Below are 24,091 nucleotides of genomic sequence, written 5' to 3'. Positions count from 1 at the left end.
TGAGGATAAAAGCTCTTAGCTGGACACTGCTGGACACTAAAAGTGGATAATATAAAGAAGTTAGAATCATTTGAGATGTAGTGCTATAGAAGGATTTTGAAAATACCATGGACCCAACAAGTTACAAATGCAGAAGTGTTAAGAAGGCTACAAAAGGATTGCGAGGTCATAAACCACATCAAAACAAGAAAGCTGGAATATTTAGGCCACATTATCAGAGGTGCGAATTATGAGATATTAAGGCTCATAATGCAAAAGATCCAGTAATCAAGAGTAAAAGAGTATAGTTGCAGCTCAGTAGATCTTTTCAGAGCAGCCGCTAATAAGGTACGGATAGCTGTGATGATAGCCAACCTCAGATAGGAGAAGGAACTACAAGAAGCAGAAGAAGATTTATTAACTGAAAACTATTTGTTATCGAGTGTTGTGATATATAGAGTATAATCTTAACTATTCTTTTTTTCATTTTGACTGCCTTTTTTGGGAAAAAAAAGGTAGTACTTATATATTTGATTCCTCATACATAAAGAATTCTACCAATTATCTTACGATTATTTCTAATAAGAAAACTACAATTAGAAAGACTAGAGCTCAAAAATCTTTATTAGTACAATTAAAAATAATTTTTTTAATTTATCACATCGGTTCTGTTATACTTAGAGTATTAGCCACAATATCAAACAAATAAAAATAAATACTCTAATTACAAAAACATTTTACGATATTCAATAAAGGTAAACGAAATATACGATTTTATCTAGTCCACATATAAAATTCGGTATGAACATATCATTAACAATAGTTTTTATCACTTTCAGTTGAACTATCGTCACTGGTTTTGACTTATTTTCCATATCCGTAACCCCCACCTCCGCCGAACCCAAATCCACCGCCACCTCCATATCCGCCCCCATAGCCACCGCCTCCTCCCCATCCACCGCCCCCACCATAACCGCCGCCGCCGCCGTAGCCGCCTCCGTAACCACCACCGTGTCCTCCGCCATATCCACCGTGATGATGTCCATAGCCACCACCGCCATATCCTATTTTTTTAATCACGATTATTTTTGTTCCTCCGTAACCATGTCCTCCTCCCCAATGGGGATCCGGCGCAGGTGCTGCAGATATAGTTTGGATTACTAAAAGGATGGCGCAAAAGGATGCCTAAAACAAAAAAAAAATGTTTAACTCCCACTTTATGGAGACATTTCTAATAATCTACACTCTGAGTTGGCAGACTGGTTTTTCTAAATGTATGATTGCACACTTCTAGGATTGTATTATAAAAATATATCTAAACAAGCTTTGGGGATGTGCTTAGTAAGAGTATCATTAGAGTTATTGAACGTATTCAAAATAAAGTATGTATTAATCATCACCGATTTATCTCGATACTATACTGCAGTGATCTGAATCTTCATAAACAATTTGTACAGTTTCAGGTTTGGATAGTAAAGGTAATGTTGATCTCACTGCTGTTTTTTTTTTCTATACTCGGATTTTATCCGCTCCTGAAATTACCTTTGGTCTTAGTACCTTCATTAATGCAGCTAAAGCATGCAAGTTGCATAAGTGAAACCTTCTTATTTTTTTTAAATCTTCTCTTCTTCAGTGCCTTATCCGGTCTGGATGTTGGCGATCATCAAGGCTATCACGGTTTTGTTGACTGCTCTGCAAAATAACTCCGTGGAGCGGCCTAACAGCTCTACAAAATAATCAGAACTAGTCTACTTTCACCTTCCGCAAAAATCGGAAAATCCCAGAAAAATAAATAAATTTTTTCCATAAAAAAGTTATTGCAATTATTTCGTAAAAAATATTTAAATTTTAATAGTTAATGTATATTATTTCTACGATATACGGTACCTTTGAAAAAACTGTTCCAAACATTGACGAAAGTAGGTCTCAGTAAAGAGTACGTGGTTGCTATCAGTAAACTCAGTAAAGAGTAAGTGTCGTTAAAGAAGGAAACTTTATATCTGAATCATTTCCAATAACAAAGGGGCTTAAACAAGGATGTTGTCTATCTCCGACCTTATTTAAAATATATATATTTCAATCATCGCTAGAGCAGTGGCGGAAACAAGTATTCGGAATGGGAATAGGCATAGGCGGTGGTAAATGTCTAACAACTTTATTTTTCGCAGATGATCAGGTAGTCGTAGCGAATGATGAGGAAGACATGGCCTACATGTTTAGAAAACTAAAGAAAGAATATGAAAAATGGGGCCTCAATATGAATATGTCAAAGACAGAGTATCTTAAAATAGGAGATGATGAAGAAGATCCAAAGTTAGAAATTAGAAACACAAAAACATGCAATGAATATAAATATAAATATGCAATAAATATAAATATCTGGGATCTATAATATCTAAAGATGGCACTACTAAAAGAGAACTAAAAGAGACATCGAAAACAGAACGCAGCAGGGAAAAAAGCGGAAAACATTCTAAACTCTCTACTATGGTCTAAAGATATTAGACAAGAAACGAAATTGGCAATCTATCGAACCTTGGTAGAGCCTATTATGTGTTATGGGACAGAAGTTTGGCAGATCACGAAAAAAGATAGAAAAAGAATAGAAGTAGTAGACATAGATTTTCTAAGGAGAGAGTGTGGTGTATCCAAAAAAGATCATATCAGGAATGAAGATATTAGAAGGGGGACAAATACTTTATATTCCAGTGTAGACATAATTGAAACGAGACAACTAGTGTGGTATAGTCACGTGAAGCGAGTGAATGAAGATAGATGGCCAAAGAAAGCTTTAAATTATATACTACAACAAAGAAGAAGGAGGGGAAGGCCTTCAGTTGCCTGGGAAGAAAATGTATGGCACATAATTTAAATATATATATATATATATATATATATATATATATATATATATATATATATATATATATATATATGGAGAGATTTAAATATATATATATATATATATATATATATATATATATATATATATATATATATATATATATATATATATCCACGTATTTTCTTACACTCTCTGAATAAATGGTTTTAAAATAAATTTTGAAAAGAATCTTTTTGTACTTAACAAGAAGAATTAATAATTATTATTGTACATTTATATTAATAACATACATTAATCAATAAAATTTGAATACTTCTTACGAAATAATGGAAAATTAAATTTTATGGAAAAATTTAACTAATTGATTTTTCTCGAATTTTTCGATTTTCCCGGGAAGTGAAAATAGCACAGTTCGTATTAAAAAATGAAGCTTCTGTGTGCGATAGACACTAAAGTATTACAAATTTTTTCAGCGACCTCCAATTTGGAGTACCATTCTAAAAAAAACGGAGCTTGGTCTTAATTTTCAGCTCTAAATGTTAATAAACAATGTAAATATGATTTAAAGAGAAAAAAAATCTCATCTTGATTCCTGTTGAAGGTTTTTGTAATATTGTGTTTTTCCATCATCTTTTCAGTGAGCCTACTTACAAGCGTGTGACATAAAAATATCAAAGATATTAAAAATGTTCGTAAGCTAAAAAGTCGTGTGTTTTTCAAACGATTTTTTACAAACAATTTTAAAAAAATCTTGAAATTTTTTAATATACCTTAAGAGCGTAGGCGCAAAATTTCGGGCCAATGCTTTTTAAATGCATTAATTTTTTTCAAATCCTGAGAAAACTAATAAATATTTTTGAAAAATTTAAATGCAGAATGAAAGATTGCATTATTACTGAGGGCCGAAAGTCCCTTAGAATAAACAAAAAGTTTTTTTGGATGAGATATTTGAAATTAAAAATTACACTAAATTTTCTTTTCTTTTTCACCGCTGTAACTTATTAAAATAAACATTATAGAAGTTTTCAGGGACTTTCGGTCCTCAGTAATAATGTAATCTTTCATTCTGCGTTTAAATTTTTCAAAAATATTTATTAGTTTTCTCAGGATTCGAAAAAAATTAATACATTTAAAAAGCATTGTCCCGAAATTTTGCGCCTACGCTCTTAAAGAATCGATTTCGATCTGCTAAATACCTCTAGAGCACCTCTAGAGTTACTATTTGGGCAAGTACAGTTAGTTAAATATTCGCCTCCGGGTTAAACAAATTAAATAACTTACAAACAATTGGTCGATATAGCTGAGGTTTAGCACACTTCAATAGCTCATTAATTTCCGTACTTTTTAAGTAGCTAGTATTTTTTGTGATTATGCAGAAAATAAAGTTTTTAAAATTTATAAATTACTGCAAAATAAGGAATTTTTGCGAATTAGTCAAATAGTAGGTAAGTATTTTATCAAAAAAAAAATTTAATATAAAAAATGTGTCTTATAAAAAACAAAAAAAGAATGGTGGATTTATAGTGCCTGTAGAAACCCCTGCATTTTTCGTGGGAAACTCTTTTTTTATGTTTTTATAAAAGTCTGTAACACTAATTCTAAGGGAGTTAAGACAAAAATAAGGTTGTTCCGTATTTTTTTTTTTTTAGCTACAAACAACGAGATAATCACCCCCTAATTACCACCGTAATTCAAAATAATTGTTACCCCTTTACAATTCACTTTATTGATGTACTTATAGTATGTTCTAGAAGTTTGGCTAGTTTAAAATGTTTTGAAAAAAATTGAGTTTGAAGTGAAAGAAGGATTTTGTATATTCCTTCCTTAATATTGTTCTGAAGCTATTTTCTTATGGCATTTTAAATTAATTTATATTTAAATGGGAATAAGCCACATTAAAGGTTAAAATACGTTTATTGACGTTTCAATTTCCACTTCGGAAATCGTTCTCAAAATACAAACATTAGTAAATTAAACAAATTTTGTTTTTTGTTACTTAGTGAAAAATTCTTCTAATAATTTAATTTTATCTGACTCATCTATATTGACAATTCAGACATACCTTATACATTTTAAAGTAGACGATTTTAAAATGATATTGCCAATATTGTTGAGTTGCGTTCCTGGGACGACTTTACTTATAAGATAGTTCATTCGATTACATGAAATCAACTTTAACTTGAGAATATCCGTCAGAAAAGATCATAACATGTAATTCGTCTTTAAAAAGACAAACACATGCCATGATGACAGTAAAATTCTCCCGTTAGTGATTCCATAGTAAATTATGAGGGAAAAACCAGGAAAAAAACCTCATAATACTATCCCGACATGGTAAGTATTTGATCGTGCATTTAGTTTACCTTCAATAAACACCAAATTCCGATTTTATATGTTTGTTATTTAAAAAACATAAATGATGTATTCTCCATATGTTACTGACTTACCAATACTGGTATTTTCCTTTTAATAACTTCCTCTTTCAATATGGGTAACCAGATCCTACTACATTCTGCCGAGGAATTCGCGACACAATTGGTCTCATTTAGCATAATTAGAGCCGCTTCTTTGATTTTTCTCTTTTTACCATTCGTTTCTTTTAGGACTATATTTGAATCATTCCATTGAACCCTATGTTCATTATCCCATGCGTGTTTACAGATTTGAGATCTATCAAATTCTCTATTTTTAATATACGATTGATGTTCACTTATTCTAACATTTAATGGTCTTGATGTTTCACCTAAATAAAACTGATCGCATTCACAAGGTATTTTATAAATGCAATTCTTTGTCCTTTTTTGTTCATTGTTAGGTTTGGTTTTGGACAAGATAGATCTCAACGTGTTTGTTGTTTTGAATGTTGTTGAAATGTTGAATTTATTTCCTATCCTTTTAAGCTTTTCCGATAATCCTTTTATGTATGGTATTGTTATTTTCCTCGTATTATTCGTTGCATATGTTGTAGGATCTCGTTCTAAGTTGTTTTGTTCTATTCGATCGATTGTTGAAAATTCCCTATTTATAAACGATAAAGGATAATCATTTTTTAATAAAACAGATGTTAACAAATGTTTTTCCTCCAAGAACGAATTTTCGTTAGAGCAAGTAATTTTGGCTCTATCGTATAAGGATTTAATAATTCCCTTTTTAATATTAATATTGTGATTTGATTTAAAATTTAAATATCTGTTGGTGTGTGTTGGTTTTCTATACACCTGAGTTTCGTATCCAGTATCGTTCTTAGAGATTAAAACATCCAGAAAAGGTAATGTGTTATTATATTCCTTTTCCATGGTAAATGTTATTGTCTCTTCTTTATCGTTTATATCATTTAGGAATGTGTCCAACAACTCTGATCCATGAGGCCATATTGAGAATACATCATCTACATACCTCCACCATACTGAGGGTTTTAAATTTTGTTTAAAAATAATATTTGATTCAAAATCTTCCATAAATATATCAGCTAATAATGGAGATAAACTAGAGCCCATTGCTAGTCCAAAACTTTGTTTGTAGAAATTTATTTTTTTCTATAAACAAAGTTTTGGACTAGCAATGGGCTCTAGTTTATCTCCATTATTAGCCGATATATTTATGGAAGATTTTGAAACAAATATTATTTCTAAACAAAATTTAAAACCCTCAGTATGGTGGAGGTATGTAGATGATGTATTCTCAATATGGCCTCATGGATCAGAGTTGTTGGACACATTCCTAAATGATATAAACGATAAAGAAGAGACAATAACATTTACCATGGAAAAGGAATATAATAACACATTACCTTTTCTGGATGTTTTAATCTCTAAGAACGATACTGGATACGAAACTCAGGTGTATAGAAAACCAACACACACCAACAGATATTTAAATTTCAAATCAAATCACAATATTAATATTAAAAAGGGAATTATTAAATCCTTATACGATAGAGCCAAAATTACTTGCTCTAACGAAAATTCGTTCTTGGAGGAAAAACATTTGTTAACATCTGTTTTATTAAAAAATGATTATCCTTTATCGTTTATAAATAGGGAATTTTCAACAATCGATCGAATAGAACAAAACAACTTAGAACGAGATCCTACAACATATGCAACGAATAATACGAGGAAAATAACAATACCATACATAAAAGGATTATCGGAAAAGCTTAAAAGGATAGGAAATAAATTCAACATTTCAACAACATTCAAAACAACAAACACGTTGAGATCTATTTTGTCCAAAACCAAACCTAACAATGAACAAGAAAGGACAAAGAATTGCATTTATAAAATACCTTGTGAATGCGATCAGTTTTATTTAGGTAAAACATCAAGACCATTAAATGTTAGAATAAGTGAACATCAATCCTATATTAAAAATAGAGAATTTGATAGATCTCAAATCTGTAAACACGCATGGGATAATGAACATAGGGTTCAATGGAATGATTCAAATATAGTCCCAAAAGAAACGGATGGTAAAAAGAGAAAAATCAAAGAAGCGGCTCTAATTATGCTAAATGAGACCAATTGTGTCGCGAATTCCTCGGCAGAATGTAGTAGGATCTGGTTACCCATATTGAAAGAGGAAGTTATTAAAAGGAAAATACCAGTATTGGTAAGTCAGTAACATATGGAGAATACATTATTTATGTTTTTTAAATAACAAACATATAAAATCGGAATTTGGTCTTTATTGAAGGTAAACTAAATGCACGATCAAATACTTACCATGTCGGGATAGTATTATGAGGTTTTTTTCCTGGTTTTTCCCTCATAATTTACTATGGAATCACTAACGGGAGAATTTTACTGTCATCATGGCATGTGTTTGTCTTTTTAAAGACGAATTACATGTTATGATCTTTTCTGACGGATATTCTCAAGTTAAAGTTGATTTCATGTAATCGAATGAACTATCTTATAAGTAAAGTCGTCCCAGGAACGCAACTCAACAATATTGGCAATATCATTTTAAAGTCGTCTACTTTAAAATGTATAAGGTATGTCTGAATTGTCAATATAGATGAGTCAGATAAAATTAAATTATTAGAAGAATTTTTCACTAAGTAACAAAAAACAAAATTTGTTTAATTTACTAATGTTTGTATTTTGAGAACGATTTCCGAAGTGGAAATTGAAACGTCAATAAACGTATTTTAACCTTTAATGTGGCTTATTCCCATTTAAATATAAATTTATTCCTTCCTTTTTGCACTCCCTTTTTTTTTCAAATAAATCGAAAACTTTTTAGAGTAGAAAATTGTAGGTTTTGCTTTTCTATATGTAGTTCTATATGCAGTTTTCGATTCAATTGAAAAAAAAAGAGATTTTTTTGTAAAAATACAAAATTTTTCCTCTCGTAAGTAGAACCATAGCCAAATTTTGGTGCAAATCGGTCCAGGCTGAGAAAAATATACAGATACGTTGTATTTTACTTTCATTAATTGAACTATAGGAGTTATGATAACAAATGCTGAAAAATGGATGTTGACATAGCGAATAGAACAAACAAAACGTACTTAATATATTATGCTATAAAAAAAACTGTACTAAGAACGAACAAAATAGGAAGAAATACGAAATTACACGTGTATAAGGCCATAGCCAAATCGGTAATACTACACGCAAGTGAAACATGGACAAGCATAATAGCAAGATAAACGCAACAGAGATACAAAATCTCAGAAGTATAGCAAGAATAACGAAATTTAATGGAATTAGAAATGATGGAATAAGAGACCAATTAGAATAGAAACCCATATTAAATAAAATAGGGAACAACGATTTGCAAGATGGACCTTTTCAAAAGGGTATACGAAAAAAAAAAGAAATAGAAGGAAAGAAGACTCAAGTAAACAATAGTTTGAAATAGCCAATAAAGAAAGAAAAACCATGGGAAAATTAAAATAATTGACTAGGACTAGTACGAAAAATGGTTAGAGTTGAGAAAATCTACCACTGTAGCCTTATATAAACTACATATATGGTACCACTAACTGAAAGAAGAACGTGGTTTTTTATTTTCGTGCTAAAAAGATAAATTTAATAAAAGAAAAGAATGTAGCATCGAATTAATGTTATTATTTTTACATTTATCAAAAATTAAACGAACAAACTCACCACTATTGCAGATACACCCCTCATCTTAAAATGCTCTTCAAAGTAAACAAATTATACACACAAACACGATTTTCAGTAATTATTCGTTGAGTAGCAATTTAGCGATAAACTTAAAAAGAAGAATATCTCGTAAATAGGCAAATTATTCTTTTTATATACCTTTATATCTACCTGAGATGTTTTATGGCGTCAAGGATGTTTCGCACTTTTTTTAGTGAAGCCGGGATTTTACGCTCCGAAATGATGAATGTGTCGAAAAAAGAGGTTCTAATTAGTCGGAAAATTAATACTTCCGATTAGGAAATTTTTATGCTGTAAATATCTTTTTCGCATTTAGATTGATATTGTGGTATTTTACTACATACTCAATCGTATATTAAATTAACACTTTACCGGATAAAAATGGCACTTTATTGATTAATAAAACAAGTTTGACAGAAAACAAATTATTTAATTATCACACATTATTTATTTATATAAGTATATATAGAAGAAAGTCAGGTAAAGTGGTCCCCTTGGATAAAATGGTCATCCAACCTATTTCTCATAATTTTCATAAAACCGCCATTTAGCTTTCTTTATTATATTCAGTATGTACTAAAAGCCACTTATGTACAAAGCTGTGAAGATAAGCGAAGTATTATAGGCTAGTTTTAATATAGCCTATAAAAACACATGAAGTATTGCTAATTTCGCGTTTATAAAAGTTATGTTTTTAGGCGCTTTAATTAAAGTAGGTAGATTTTTTACTACTACTACTATCGGTTCACAGCGTTCTCCGACGCCTTCCGACTCCTAACCGCCATTCTTCTCTATTTAACCATAGGCCTTAAGGGATTTCTCTTTCCTCTAGTTCTTTTTCAATTCCATCTTTCCAGCTTTTTCTCGGCCTTCCTCTTTTTCTTCTTCCTTGTGGTGTTCACGTCAAAATCTGTTTCGGAATCATGTCATCTGGCATTCTCTGTACATGGCTGTACCATATTAACTGTTTTGTTTTTATGTCATCAACTATTGTATGCTTGACTCCCATCATTTCTCGTATTCTCTCATTTGGTATCCGATCGCTTTTTGATTTGCCTGCTGCTCTTCTCCAGAAGTCCATTTCTGTTGCTAGTAACAGTTTCTCTGTTCTTTGTTTCATTGGCCAAACTTCACTGCCATATGTGATTACACTTTTAGGTATGGTGTTGTATATGAGTTCTTTGTTCGCTTTAGATATTGTTTGGTCCCACAGAATGCCGTTCATCATGGATATGGCTTTTCTACCCTGTATGTTTTTGTCTTTTATAGCAGCATCGAGTGTTCCATCTTGTGTTATCTTCATACCCAGGTACTTGTATTCATCAAAGTGTCTAATTTCTACCCCATCGTCTAATATAATGGACTGCTTTGTCCCTCCAATACACATGGTTTCAGTTTTCTTAATGTTGGCTTCGAGACCCCATTTGTTATATTCTTCTATTAGCTTCCGAGTCATGTAACTCAAGTCGTCATGATCCTGAGCAATCAGTATTTGGTCATCAGCGAAACATAAGGTGTACAGTGTAGTCTCGTCGTTGAGAGAGATTCCCATGCCATTACATTTTCTTTTCCACATCTTGAGTGCTTGTTCCAGATAAATTTTGAAAAGGGTAGGCGAAATACAGCAACCCTGCTTTAGTCCTTTCGTGACCTTAAATCCCTCAGATATCCTTGATCCAGTTTTAATTTTTGCAGTCGTTCCATTATACAGACTTTGGACTGCTTTTATAAGGCCATGCTTAATGTTGGTTTTGTTGTAGGGTTGACCATAGTTTATTGAGGGGTACACTGTCTTATGCTTTTTGTAAGTCTATGTACACCAGGTGAACTTCTTTATTGACGGCTGTTTTTTTCTCAATAACTTGCGTAATAGAGTACTAAGTGGTCTACTGTGGATTGCCAAGCTCTAAAACAAGCTTGATCCTCTGCTTCGTAATCTCTATAGTCATTTTCTATAGAGATATATTTTCTATATAGTCATTCTATAGGTAGATTTTTTAAGGTAGTTTAAAAAGTCATTTTTTCTATTGATTTCATATATGTTGGAATTTCTGTAATTATCAGAAGTTACTCATGTAAATTAGGTTTTATATTTAATTAGATTTTGAGGTAAAATGTTCCCTCTATGTTGGGGCAAAATGACTCCGGGGACCATTTTACACTGCTTAGTCTACCAAATAAAGTTTTGAGTTACACAGGAATATTTTCTATAATAATCAAATGTAGGTATATTATCTACAGAAATATCGTTTGCTGCTCTTAAGTACTTAAAAAAGGACCGAAAATCATAATGTGTTGGTAAGTGAACTAAATGTAGACTACTTTATTCGTAAGATAGATGTCAAAACATTATCGGTGCTTTTTTTAGGCAACAGATCATTCGAAATGCCTTGGTCGATTCACTACAACATTGCCCAAAGAATTGGAGACTTACTTAAATGAACATGTTTTAAAGATGTGTTACGATAAATATTATGGCGCACAAAACTGTAAATATATTATTTCTTATTCTTTTCTATTCTAGTATTTTCTCCGAGCCGCTATAAAAACCAGTCTGGGTTCCCGTTCATTCGAGGCAATTCAGATCAACACCGCTGCGAGCCACGATGAGACCGGTCTTACCCCATGTTCGAGCCAATTCATGTCTGCTTCGAGGGAGTTCCAGAACTAACGGCATTTTATATTTAAAGAGGGAACTTTGCTGAGAACAGTTAGTCGAAAATAAATTGTTGTATCGAATAAGTTGTAAAATAAATTAATATAAATTATTGTGTTCTACTAATTATTGTGTACTATTCGACATGGCGCAGAAAAACATTTGTGAAATAGCCTATGAACTTGCGGAGAGTAACGGTAATAAACACAGGTTTTCTGCAAACAAAAAGTCAGCTGAAACAGTTTGGTTTAAAGATTTGCTGAAGGGACATTCAGAGATTTATTTTAGAACTCCTGAGGTTACCTCAACTATCAGAGCAAGAGACTAATTTTTTCCCTTTTAGATGAAATACAAAATAAAAATATCATCAATCCTATGAGAATATATAATATGGATGAGTCTGGTACTTTTGTAAACTAATGTAACTATTGTAAAATTTAGTTCGTTTCGATAAATATATTTTTCCGTCGACCGTCCATTTATGATCAATTTTAACATCCTCAAAATCGTTGATTAATGACCCCTATTAATGAATGATTTTCTATTAATGAACGATTTCATTATAGGCAACACAACATACATTGCTTGCATAAATTAATTAAACGCTCTGTGAGTGGCAGTGACCTGTGGTGTAGGCAACCAAACATATATACCTTTTTATATTCCCACTAAAAAATTAATTTAAAATGAAGTAGCCGCTGTTAGTACTATCTGTCATTGTGTGTCATTATTTACTTTATTGTTTAAAATTCTGTGTATTTGAAAAATCAAAGGATGGATATTGACGAAGAGTTTAATTTAACTCCACCAGAATTTAACTTCCATCACAGAATTTACAGAGGTCCAAGAAGACTTAAATATAAATTTGTCAAAATGCTATACAGCAGATAATCATTTATCAATATCTTCCTTTAATTTCAGTAATTGTGCCATTTCGAATATTAATGTTTACTATAATAAAACTACCACTAAGGAAACTTTGAATAAAGTCAATGAAAGCTGAAAAAATTGTTGTTTATCGTTAAGTAAGTAAATATTTAAACTAAGATATCTTTATTTCTGAAAAGTACGGTCGACGGAAAAGTTTTGTAACGAACTCGTGAATTAAAATGGCGATTAACAATCTCGAACATTAACGCACTCGCTTCGCTCACGCGTTAAAATATCTCAATTGTTAATCGCCCTTATTAATACACTTGTTGGTTAAATAACTATTAAATAACTATTAATGGATTAAAGTTTTAAAGAAAAGTGTGAATATGAAAATAATTACTAAGTACAATTAATTGTTTTTACAACATTTTTCTAGAGAGGGCGGCACCTCGTAGCCCTACCCACCAGCCACCACTGCACTTGACTGTAATTTATTGTTCCCTTTCCCTCTCTCTCCCTCTCTCTCAATACCAAACAAAGTTTACATTCTAATGAGGAGTTCGCAACGCAATTTAAAATACTTATTTTCAATACTTTGTATTCTTAGCATACTTTGCGGCGTAACATATTTTGCATACTTAATACTGTTTATCGTTTGTTTCATTAAAAACTCTGATTAGCATGCGCTGCAATATGAACAAATGCATCTATAAAATTATTAACAGCATAATTACATCTTGTAAAAGATATAGGTAAGTGAATAAATAGTAAACCTGAACTACTGGTTTTGATACATATACAAAACCGAAGACTAAACTATTTTGGACATACATAAAGAAAATATTAATGACAGAATAGGTCCTGTAAGAGAAAAAATCCTCTGACTGGAAATTTAAATTAAAACAGGCAATAGAATAGAATAGAAATTATGCTTTATTGTCACTGAAAATTGTACAATGTTATGGACAAAGCTTACAAAAAGTCAAAAAATAACAATAACACTTTCGATTTACTAAAATTATATAAATCGTCAATATCACAAAATAAAAGATAATAAAATAAACAATCCATTGCAAAATTTAAATAAATTGCAAATTGCATAATAAAAACTTGGGAACTAATAAGTTATAAGTTGCTACATATGATACCCAAATATAGATAAAAATACTTTAGTTACTTGTATATAAAGGTACTGTAATTTCTTAGTTATTCGTTAAGAATCTCTTCTACTGAATGATATGGATTTTCAGATAGATAGGCAAAAATCCAGTGATTTTTGAAGTAGATTCAGCAATATGTTCTGCTGAGGCCAAACAAATACTATATTCCTCTTTTTTAAAGTTAAAAATAACATCAGATTAAGCAACTGTATTAGAACCCCAAAAAGAAAGATCATATTAAAGATGAGACTTGAACAAAGAAAAATATGTTATTTTGGAAGATGCTAAATTGATTTGCTTCGAAACAGATCTCATTACATAGCAGGTTTAGGCTAGTTTCTTACTTAACAAATCGATATGAAAATATCAAGAAATTTTATAAAGTCAACGTTGCTGATCTGGCTGTTTGCCAGAAAATTTGGTGGAAAATTTGCTTTTGATACTATTGATTGTTTTGATCAGCTCAGATTTATCAACTGGTCTTATAAAAAATGAATTCGACATCTTTTCTTAATTGGGTAGATAGGAAATGGGATCTTGTTGTGACAACATAGTTGATGTTATATTTTTACTCACATTAACGAAGTATTCATTTAGATTTTCAGGATTTGGAAGAGAAAAGGTTTGAGCTGTGTTAGTTTTATTTCAAAGATCGTTTATTATGGACCAATATTCTTTTGCAACACTTTTAGAGCTTCTCAGACGATTTTGATAGTACTGTTTTAACAATCAGCTATTGTGCTACCAATACCAATACCAATTGATGGAAAAGCTTTTAAACATGTTGCCATTTATATAGCTTTACATCTTACCTCATAAATGAATCATTTACATGCGAAATATGTTCAAATATAAGGGAATCGAAAGGAATCCCTATTTTTAAAAATAAAGGATCTGCAACGGGTATTGCAAACTATAGGCTGATTTGTGTGTCAAGTCAGTTCTCTAAAATATTTGAAGCAGCCTATGCAAATAGATTAACAGATTATTTAGAACATTTTAAAATTCTTCTTGTTATTCAAAACGGGTTTAGAAAAAAGAAATCTACAAATACTGCTATTTCTGACTGTCTTCAATTTATTTATTAAGCATTATATGATAAATTAAATGTGTTGGGTCTTTTTTATGACCTTAGCCGTGCATTTGATACGGTTACTCGTGAACTCTCATTACAAAAATTGCAGGGTATTGAAGTGCGTGGTATACCGTACAATTGGGCCCTATCTTATCTAAGTAATAGAACTCAAGTAGTCACAGTGGAAAATGTAACGTCGAGGCCACTTTAATGTACGATGGGTGTACCTCAAGGCTCAATACTGGAGCCATTATTTTTCCTTATATTTGTAAGTGACCTAAACACGTTTTGATCAATGCCAGATAAAATTGTTCAGTATGCTGATGATACCAATATTCTCATGTCTCACAGTGAACCCATACAACTGGTGGAAAATACCAATGTTGCGTCTACTGAATTTAGCGCATATTGTAAAAATAATGGACTCAAGCTCAACGTAACAAAAACACATTTTATGCGTTTCTTACCAAAAAGCTTAACTCCAAATTCTGACTTTTATTTACATGTGGATGGCAAATCAGTAGAAAGTTATACTACAACGAAATTTTTGGGGGTAACCCTAGATCATAAACTTACATGGGAAACTCACGTAAATCATGTATCAGCAAAGTTAAGTACATGTATCTATATAATGCGTAATTTAAAAGAAACTGTCTCATTTGATACATTGCGAATGATTTACTTTAGTTTAGTCCAGTCTGTACTTCAGTATGGCTTAATATTTTGGGGTTGCTCATCTTATCGTGAACGAGCATTTATAGCTCAAAAGAAAGTTTTAAGAAGTATGTATGGTGTTCCATTTTTAGATAGTTGCAAGCCACTATTTAAGAAGTCTAATATTTTAACACTACATAGCCTTTCAATTTTCCAATTAATATTGAACATTGAGGAAAACAGGCTCAAGTTTGACAGAAATGGGAACATTCACTCACATGATACTAGAGGTAAATCAAATTTTCGACAACCTTTCTCTAGATTAGGTATATCCCAACATGCACCTGAATATATTGGAATAAAATGTTACAATAAAATAGTCAATATATTAACTCTCAGTAATTCTTCACATAAAGGTTTTCGCCGAACGGTCTATTCATTTTTAATGGACAACACATTCTACAGTGTTGACGGATTTTTAAATCTTTAACATTTTTGCAACAATAGTTCTAAATTTGTATTTGTAACTTTTATTTCTTATTTATTTTATTGTAACCACTGTTTTATTTTAATCATATGTACTTTTATTATATATTGTACTCTTTTCTACTAAAAATTTTGACTAGTCCGATAAGATTTATACATTTTTTGTAAGAATTGTGTAAACTTTGTGGATGAATAAATTCTATCCATCTATCTATCATAGCTGTTATAACAATTCAATATTGAAGTCACCACATAGAATGTTTCTGCTTTTATTGGGCATGTCATCTAACAAATTTAGCACGTTCTGAAAAAAATAGTTCCGTGTAAGAGTCAAGTGATCTTTAAATGCAAAGAATGTATAGTAAACTAAGGAATACTCACAGTATGATGGACGATCATATCTAGCATTAGTTTTTAAAACCATATAAGAGTGAATACATTTAATAAAAACGTAAATAAAAATTTAAAAAAAAATTAAAAAAAAAAATAAAAGTAAGAATTGATGTCCAGTTCGGGAGTGTTTTGAAACTAGGCTATAAGAAACTAGTTAGTTAGTTAGTAGAGTAGAAACACAAGTGAAGATACAGCTTCACGTTCTTGCTTTGATATACCAAAACAAAGTGTTGATTTTCAAAACAATTTATTCAAAGTCTATTTGTTTTAACCAATTAAACCTGCCAGGTATCGACAAATTCATTCATTCATCGGACATTTTAATTCGAATTCGAAAAGTAAATGATTTTGCAATTAAAACAAAATTTGTACGATATTTATCTGTCTGTCTGTGACAGATTCTATAAAAAAAATGGGATTAAACGGCTTGTTACGGCTTCAAAACAGAGTATCATTACAGGTCTTATTTTTAATCAAGGAGTCAAAAAATTATTTACATAGTTAATGGAACACCCTGTAGATGCATAGTTTCTGTAGTTGACGGTATATAACACAGAAAGCAAATATTTTGTGGTTTACTGAATTGTTGTCTATTACAAATTTTATAAATTAGCGTTAATTTGTAATAGCTATGTCACAAATTAAATCGACCTTGCCAAATCCTCAATAGAAGGGTAGACACTGCATTTGCAAGTAGACAATAAATATTGACAAATCTAATGGCGTTGGTTATTGGGAAATAATCTAATAAAAATCGTCTATGAGTATCCTCGTGCAGTATACTCCTACACAAATACGTACAAATATTTCTATGAATAATATCAAATTAATGTGGTAAACATGTAAGGTAATTATTTGAAAAAATGTTGCAAATTATTGGAATCTGTTATTAACGTCATTTTTATCATTATTTAAGGTTGTTTAAAGTAAGTAGAAGCTTTATAAGCATACTATTTATACCCATTGAGTAAAGTGAATATATTTGATACGCAGTGGCGGATCCAAGGGGGGGGGGGCCGGTGGTCATGACCACCCCCAAAACAAAATTAAATATCAATCAAATAATCCTAAAAAAAAATAATTTAAAACACATCAACCCTATAAGCAGGAAGTCAAGAGTTGAAATAATTCAAACTGATTTATTGTAGGGGTAGGGATAGAATTACCGTTCACACATTATTGCTCATTCAATGTACATGTACATGACATGACTTTTCGCAAGAAATCAGCACATTTTTATTTTTTATTAGGTATTTCTTATCTTCAGTTTTGTCTACGAATTGGTTGTTTGTAATTTGGATATGTATTATAATTGTTGAGACTGTGTGCTACATTTTATAATTTATCTATAATAAATATCAAAATGAATATTGTTGTTACATTAGCTCTGTCTGATACGTTAGTGAATACAAATAAAGGAACTTGGGGCTGCTGTCCAAGGTATTTGTGAAACTGTGAAACAGTAGTTTGTCTTAGTGATGTTTTAGGTACAACTGTATCACTTAGTCATCTTCTTCAGTCACCAAAATTAGATTTTAAGTAGGCTACTGAGGCCATAGATACATTCTTCAAAATAAAAGATCAAATGCTGAATCTGTTTTTAGCAAACTTTACTATGAAGTAAACAAATAGCTGAACAACTAGACATTGAATTGAAGATGCCTCGTATAGTTTCTCGTCAAACCTGTCGTCAAAACCAACCTGCTAACTCTTGCGAAGAATATTTCCGAAGATCTATTTATTCACCCCTTTTAGATAATATCTTATCTTCCACCTTCCAGGATATTATTGGACCAACTACTTACTGCATATTCCACAGTAGAACAAGAGTTTTCTCTGTGGATTCAAAAGTGGAACAGAGTCGTGCAAAATAATGGAAAACTTCTTGATTGTATTTTAGAAGTATTAGAAAACTGCGATATTCATAGGTATGTGTCCAAATATCAGAATATTTCTGCAAATATTAATTACACTGCCAGTCAGACAGAGCGTTCTACGCTTAAGCGTCCAAAGACTTGGCTTAGAAATAGAACTTCTGTTAACTGGTTTAGCACTCATCAATGTGCATCCTGAAATTTCTCTAGATGTTGATGCAATCATAGAGAGATTTGCTAAATCGGATAGGCGAAAAGAATACATTTTTATAAAATTATATAATATTTACTTTTCTTATAGTATTTTTAATCACTGAACTTTTATTTACCACTCGTTGCCTGCTGTTGTTGACGATTCGTGCACTTATAGCCTAATATGCCTAATTATAGAAATAACTATTCCTTAATATTGTTCTGAAGCTATTCTCTTGTGGCATTTTAAATTAGTTACTATTTAAATGGGAATAAGCCACAATTAAAGGTTAAAATACGTTTATTGACGTTTTAATTTCCACTTCGGAAATCGTTCTCAAAATACAAACATTAGTAAATTAAACAAATTTTGTTTTTTGTTACTTAGTGAAAAATTCTTCTAATAATTTAATTTTATCTGACTCATCTATATTGACAATTCAGACATACATTATACATTTTAAAGTAGACGACTTTAAAATGATATTGCCAATATTGTTGAGTTGCGTTCCTGGGACGACTTTACTTATAAGATAGTTCATTCGATTACATGAAATCAACTTTAACTTGAGAATATCCGTCAGAAAAGATCATAACATGTAATTCGTCTTTAAAAAGACAAATACATGCCATGATGACAGTAAAATTCTCCTGTTAGTGATTCCATAGTAAATTATGAGGGAAAAACCAGGAAAAAACCTCATAATACTATCCCGACATGGTAAGTATTTGATCGTGCATTTAGTTTACCTTCAATAAACACCAAATTCCGATTTTATATGTTTGTTATTTAAAAAACATAAATGATGTATTCTCTATATGTTACTGACTTACCAATACTGGTATTTTCCTTTTAATAACTTCGTCTTTCAATATGGGTAACCAGATCCTACTACATTCTGCTGAGGAATTCGCGACACAATTGGTCTCATTTAGCATAATTAGAAAACCAACACACACCAACAGATATTTAAATTTCAAATCAAATCACAATATTAATATTAAAAAGGGAATTATTAAATCCTTATACGATAGAGCCAAAATTACTTGTTCTAACGAAAATTCATTCTTGGAGGAAAAACATTTATTAACATCTGTTTTATTAAAAATGATTATCCTTTATCGTTTATAAATAAGGAATTTTCAACAATCGATCGAATAGAACAAAACAACTTAGAACGAGATCCTACAGCATATACAAGGAATAATACGAGGAAAATAACAATACCATACATAAAAGGATTATCGGAAAAGCTTAAAAGGATAGGAAATAAATTCAATATTTCAACAACATTCAAAACAACAAACACGTTGAGATCTATTTTATCCAAAACCAAACCTAACAATGAACAAGAAAGGACAAAGAATTGCATTTATAAAATACCTTGTGAATGCGATCAGTTTTATTTAGGTGAAACATCAAGACCATTAAATGTTAGAATAAGTGAACATCAATCCTATATTAAAAATAGAGAATTTGATAAATCTCAAATATGTAAACACGCATGGGATAATGAACATAGGGTTCAATGGAATGTTTCCAATATAGTCCTAAAAGAAACGGATGGTAAAAAGAGAAAAATCAAAGAAGCGGCTCTAATTATGCTAAATGAGACCAATTGTGTCGCGAATTCCTCAGCAGAATGTAGTAGGATCTGGTTACCCATATTGAAAGACGAAGTTATTAAAAGGAAAATACCAGTATTGGTAAGTCAGTAACATATAGAGAATACATCATTTATGTTTTTTAAATAACAAACATATAAAATCGGAATTTGGTGTTTATTGAAGGTAAACTAAATGCACGATCAAATACTTACCATATCGGGATAGTATTATGAGGTTTTTTCCTGGTTTTTCCCTCATAATTTACTATGGAATCACTAACAGGAGAATTTTACTGTCATCATGGCATGTATTTGTCTTTTTAAAGACGAATTACATGTTATGATCTTTTCTGACGGATATTCTCAAGTTAAAGTTGATTTCATGTAATCGAATGAACTATCTTATAAGTAAAGTCGTCCCAGGAACGCAACTCAACAATATTGGCAATATCATTTTAAAGTCGTCTACTTTAAAATGTATAATGTATGTCTGAATTGTCAATATAGATGAGTCAGATAAAATTAAATTATTAGAAGAATTTTTCACTAAGTAACAAAAAACAAAATTTGTTTAATTTACTAATGTTTGTATTTTGAGAACGATTTCCGAAGTGGAAATTAAAACGTCAATAAACGTATTTTAACCTTTAATTGTGGCTTATTCCCATTTAAATAGTAATTAACTATTCCTTAATTATATTATGTTTTTTGTAGAAAAAATTAATTTAAATAAAATGCTGTTTACACTTATTCTTAAGGTTTCTTCTTCATTATGGAAGGGTGGCTATAACTACAGCAAATTGCTCTCTATCTTAAGCTGTTCTTAGTATCGAATGTGTGTCCATGCCTGTCCAGTCTCTTACATTCTTCAGCCAGGAGCATTTTTTCTTTCCTGGACCTCTTTTTCCTTCTACTTTCCCTTCTATTATGAGTCGTAATAAGTTATATTTTTCTTCTCTATAAATATGTCCTAGATAACTCGTTTTCCTATTGTTTACAATATTTAGGAGTTCTCTCTCAGCCATTCTTCTCAGCACCTCGTTATTGGTCACGGGCTCTGTCCACGAAATCTTCAGCATTCTTCGAAAAACACACATTTCAAAGGCCTCATACTTGTAATTCCGAGAGTTCATGTTTCCACTTCGTATAGCAATAAGGAATAAATGAATATTGTTACAAATTGATACCCCCCTCCCCCCCACAAAAAATTTTTGGGGATCAGCCACTGAAAGGTGCAAAAATCTAAATCCTGTATCAAAATCACCCTCAAGACCCATGACCCCCCTGACACTAATTTCTAGATCCTCCACTGTTTGATAGATCAATTTTATTATATTATCTAATTGTCAAAATAACTGTCAAACTTAATGTGACTTTTGGGATTCTCCCCGAAAAATATTAATTTTCTGTGGTTTTCTGAAGATAATTGTAATTGTGCTAACTAATTATTAATCTTCTTGAAATTTGGTATATTTAAATTGATTATTGGTAAATAAATAAATTTTTATTTATCCAGTCAATGTGAAATAAAAGTGAGCTCTAAGTGAAGAGAAAATGTTTCCAACAGGGAACGGACCAGGATCAAATTATTTTCAGTACCCTACAGTGCAGTTTCCAACTGTAATGAAGGAGCCTACAAATCTAATACATCCGTATTACCAAGTAAGTCAAATAAATACTCAAGATCCACCATTGTGCTCAAACCAACTAACAATCAATCAAATGATAATTATCAACAACAATATCAGGTACAGCCACTAGTTGCACAGCAAACCAACTTTTCTCATTCTACATCAAACTCTCAAGCTAACTTAAACTTAAAAAACAATCCAGAAACACAGAATGAATATGATTCGATGTCAGATGAAGAACATGAAGACTCTCAAAATAATAAACAGAAATGGCAAACAATAAGATCAAAAAGAAAATCGGTTGCCTGTAAAGTCGGTTTTACGGGCGAAGATTTTACGTGACAACGTCTTTTTCTCGGTAGAATATTTATTGATATGAATATTATTAAATTGCACAATAGGAACAAGGAATTGAATGAAAATAAGAATTGCACAAATTTTAACTATAGAAATATATTTTGTTTACTAAAACATTGTACATGTAAACTTAAACTTAACTAATTTCTATTTGAGTGATTTTGTTGAGGATAGGACGATGATAGGAGAAATATGAAATGAAAGGAAGTGTTTCTGCTGTAATGTGTCTTGAACGCCAAGAACGCTCGAGAAAGACAGAGACACAAGCACGCACCGATTCAACGCGCCTAATTCTCTAGTGCTGCCCGCCCAGCGGACCGATCATGTTTGAGTGGGAGAGAGACGCAAGGCATTCGCCGGTCCGGCGGGCCTCTCTCTCGTTCGGTGACTCATCGTAACAGACGTGAGCGGGCGTTACACTTTTTCATGAATGACTCCGAGCCACAACCTAATTTAAGACGTTGTCACGTCAAAAAAGCTTAAACGTCAAGATTCAAGAGAAGAAGAAGCTCCAATTACACTCTCAAATGGGTTTGCAGCCACTTCCACTGGAAAAATCCGTAAATGATACGAATAAAAATCCACCAATCTCAAAACCCCCTCCAATTTTTATATATGGCTTGAATGACTATAGTAAAATGATAGATAATTTAACTCAAGCAGTAGAAGTAGAAACTTACTTCACTAAAGCCTTAACAAACAACACAATAAATGTCTACTAATTTTTCATTTAGTCTTCGTTGATATAGTGTTCTCGAACTTTCATGTTGTAAGCTGTCCAGGTTGTAATTTGTTGTGTTAACAATTTCTGTGTCTTCAGGTAGTTCTTTTGTTTTCTTGGATCTAAACGGAAAAACTATTTCGGACTTTACCATAAAGTGATCCGAATCACATGATACTCCTCTATATACTCTTGTGTCCATTACGTGTAATGTTGTATTTTGTTTTGTAATCACGTAATCTATGATCGATTTTAAATTTCTGGTTACTTGGATCCATGTATATTTGTGTATCTCCTTGTGTTTAAACAATCCGTTTGTTATTTTTAGATGATGGTCTTCGCAAATTTGAATTAATCTTTCACCGTCATTTTTGGTTATTTCTCCATGCGGACCTACCACTTTGTTGTTTACCTTCTGCCCGACTCTACTATTCAGATCTCCTGCTATGATTACTTCTCTAGTACTTCCAATTTTAGTAATTTCATCATTGATTTTCTCAAAGAATTCGTCTTTAACAGCATAAGGTTCATCATCAGAGATCGCATATATACCAAGAATAGTTACAGGTTTTTGGTTAATTGTCATGTTGATTCTTATGATATTTTCATCTACTGCTTCAAAGTCTGTTATTTTGCGTTGATGTTTTTTATGTATCATTACGGATACACCTCTTTTTGCTCGCTGATGTTTCTCAACCCCACTATATATATGTACATGGTTCTTCAATGTCTCTGTACCACATCCTTTCTTCTTTGTTTCAGTCAATATAACTATGTTCATGCCCAATTTGGTAATTTCTTGGATGACTTCTTCCACATTTCCGTTAATGCTCTGTACATTCCAAGTGCCAATGTTCATTGTCTATTTCCATAGCTGTTGTCGTTGTCGTTGTCTGTTTGATCAATCCGAAGTTCCGAGGCAACTTTTAGGCTTTTTGGTAAATGCGGTTTTTACAAGTCACAGGGAACCAACCTGACGTCTCAAGCCCCAACCTGGAGGACCAGGTAATTTTTGTTTAAGGTATTCTTCCTTTAGACTGGTTGTCTTTCAGGACTCAGGAGACCAGTCTTCCCCAACTTGATGTTTTATTTCGCGGCAGGTTTTCTCCTGGGGTATATTTAGGAGTGCGTGTCTGGTTTGGACGTTCTGAACGCAGTTTGATAGGTTGCACGACATATGCATGCCCTGCTTCCTCCACGCCCAGACGGTCCTCGCCACTCACACACGGACAAAGGACTCCAACCTCACGCGGGGTGAGTTGGAGATGGGTATCGGGGTTCGGTCGTTTAGGATTAGGTATCGACAGGATTTCAAGGAAGAGGACAGCGGGATGCTGCTCCTGTTAGTCGCTTTTTACGATCAAGTCAGGAGATACTGTGGGTGAATTCTACTTAAGTGGCCCGCATCCCACACGGGGGACATGTTAAATTTTCTGGCGGTTATATTAAAT

General features: G+C 31.9%; 1 protein-coding gene across 1 annotated transcript; it reads right to left on the bottom strand.

The window, feature by feature from the left end:
* Positions 1–585: 585 nt before the first annotated feature.
* Positions 586–9,092, bottom strand: LOC140440531 (uncharacterized). Its single transcript, XM_072530909.1, has 2 exons — positions 8,941–9,092; positions 586–1,164 (listed from the first exon to the last, which is right to left on the bottom strand). Exons 1-2 carry the CDS (start codon positions 8,962–8,964, stop codon positions 844–846), a joined length of 345 nt encoding a protein of 114 aa, XP_072387010.1. The 5' UTR covers positions 8,965–9,092; the 3' UTR covers positions 586–843.
* Positions 9,093–24,091: the final 14,999 nt, after the last annotated feature.

This window comes from Diabrotica undecimpunctata, chromosome 5, assembly GCF_040954645.1.
Source record: "Diabrotica undecimpunctata isolate CICGRU chromosome 5, icDiaUnde3, whole genome shotgun sequence".
NCBI lineage: Eukaryota > Metazoa > Arthropoda > Insecta > Coleoptera > Chrysomelidae > Diabrotica > Diabrotica undecimpunctata.
The sequence above is the reverse complement of the archived record's forward strand: the minus strand, read 5'-3'. Positions and strand labels throughout refer to the sequence as shown.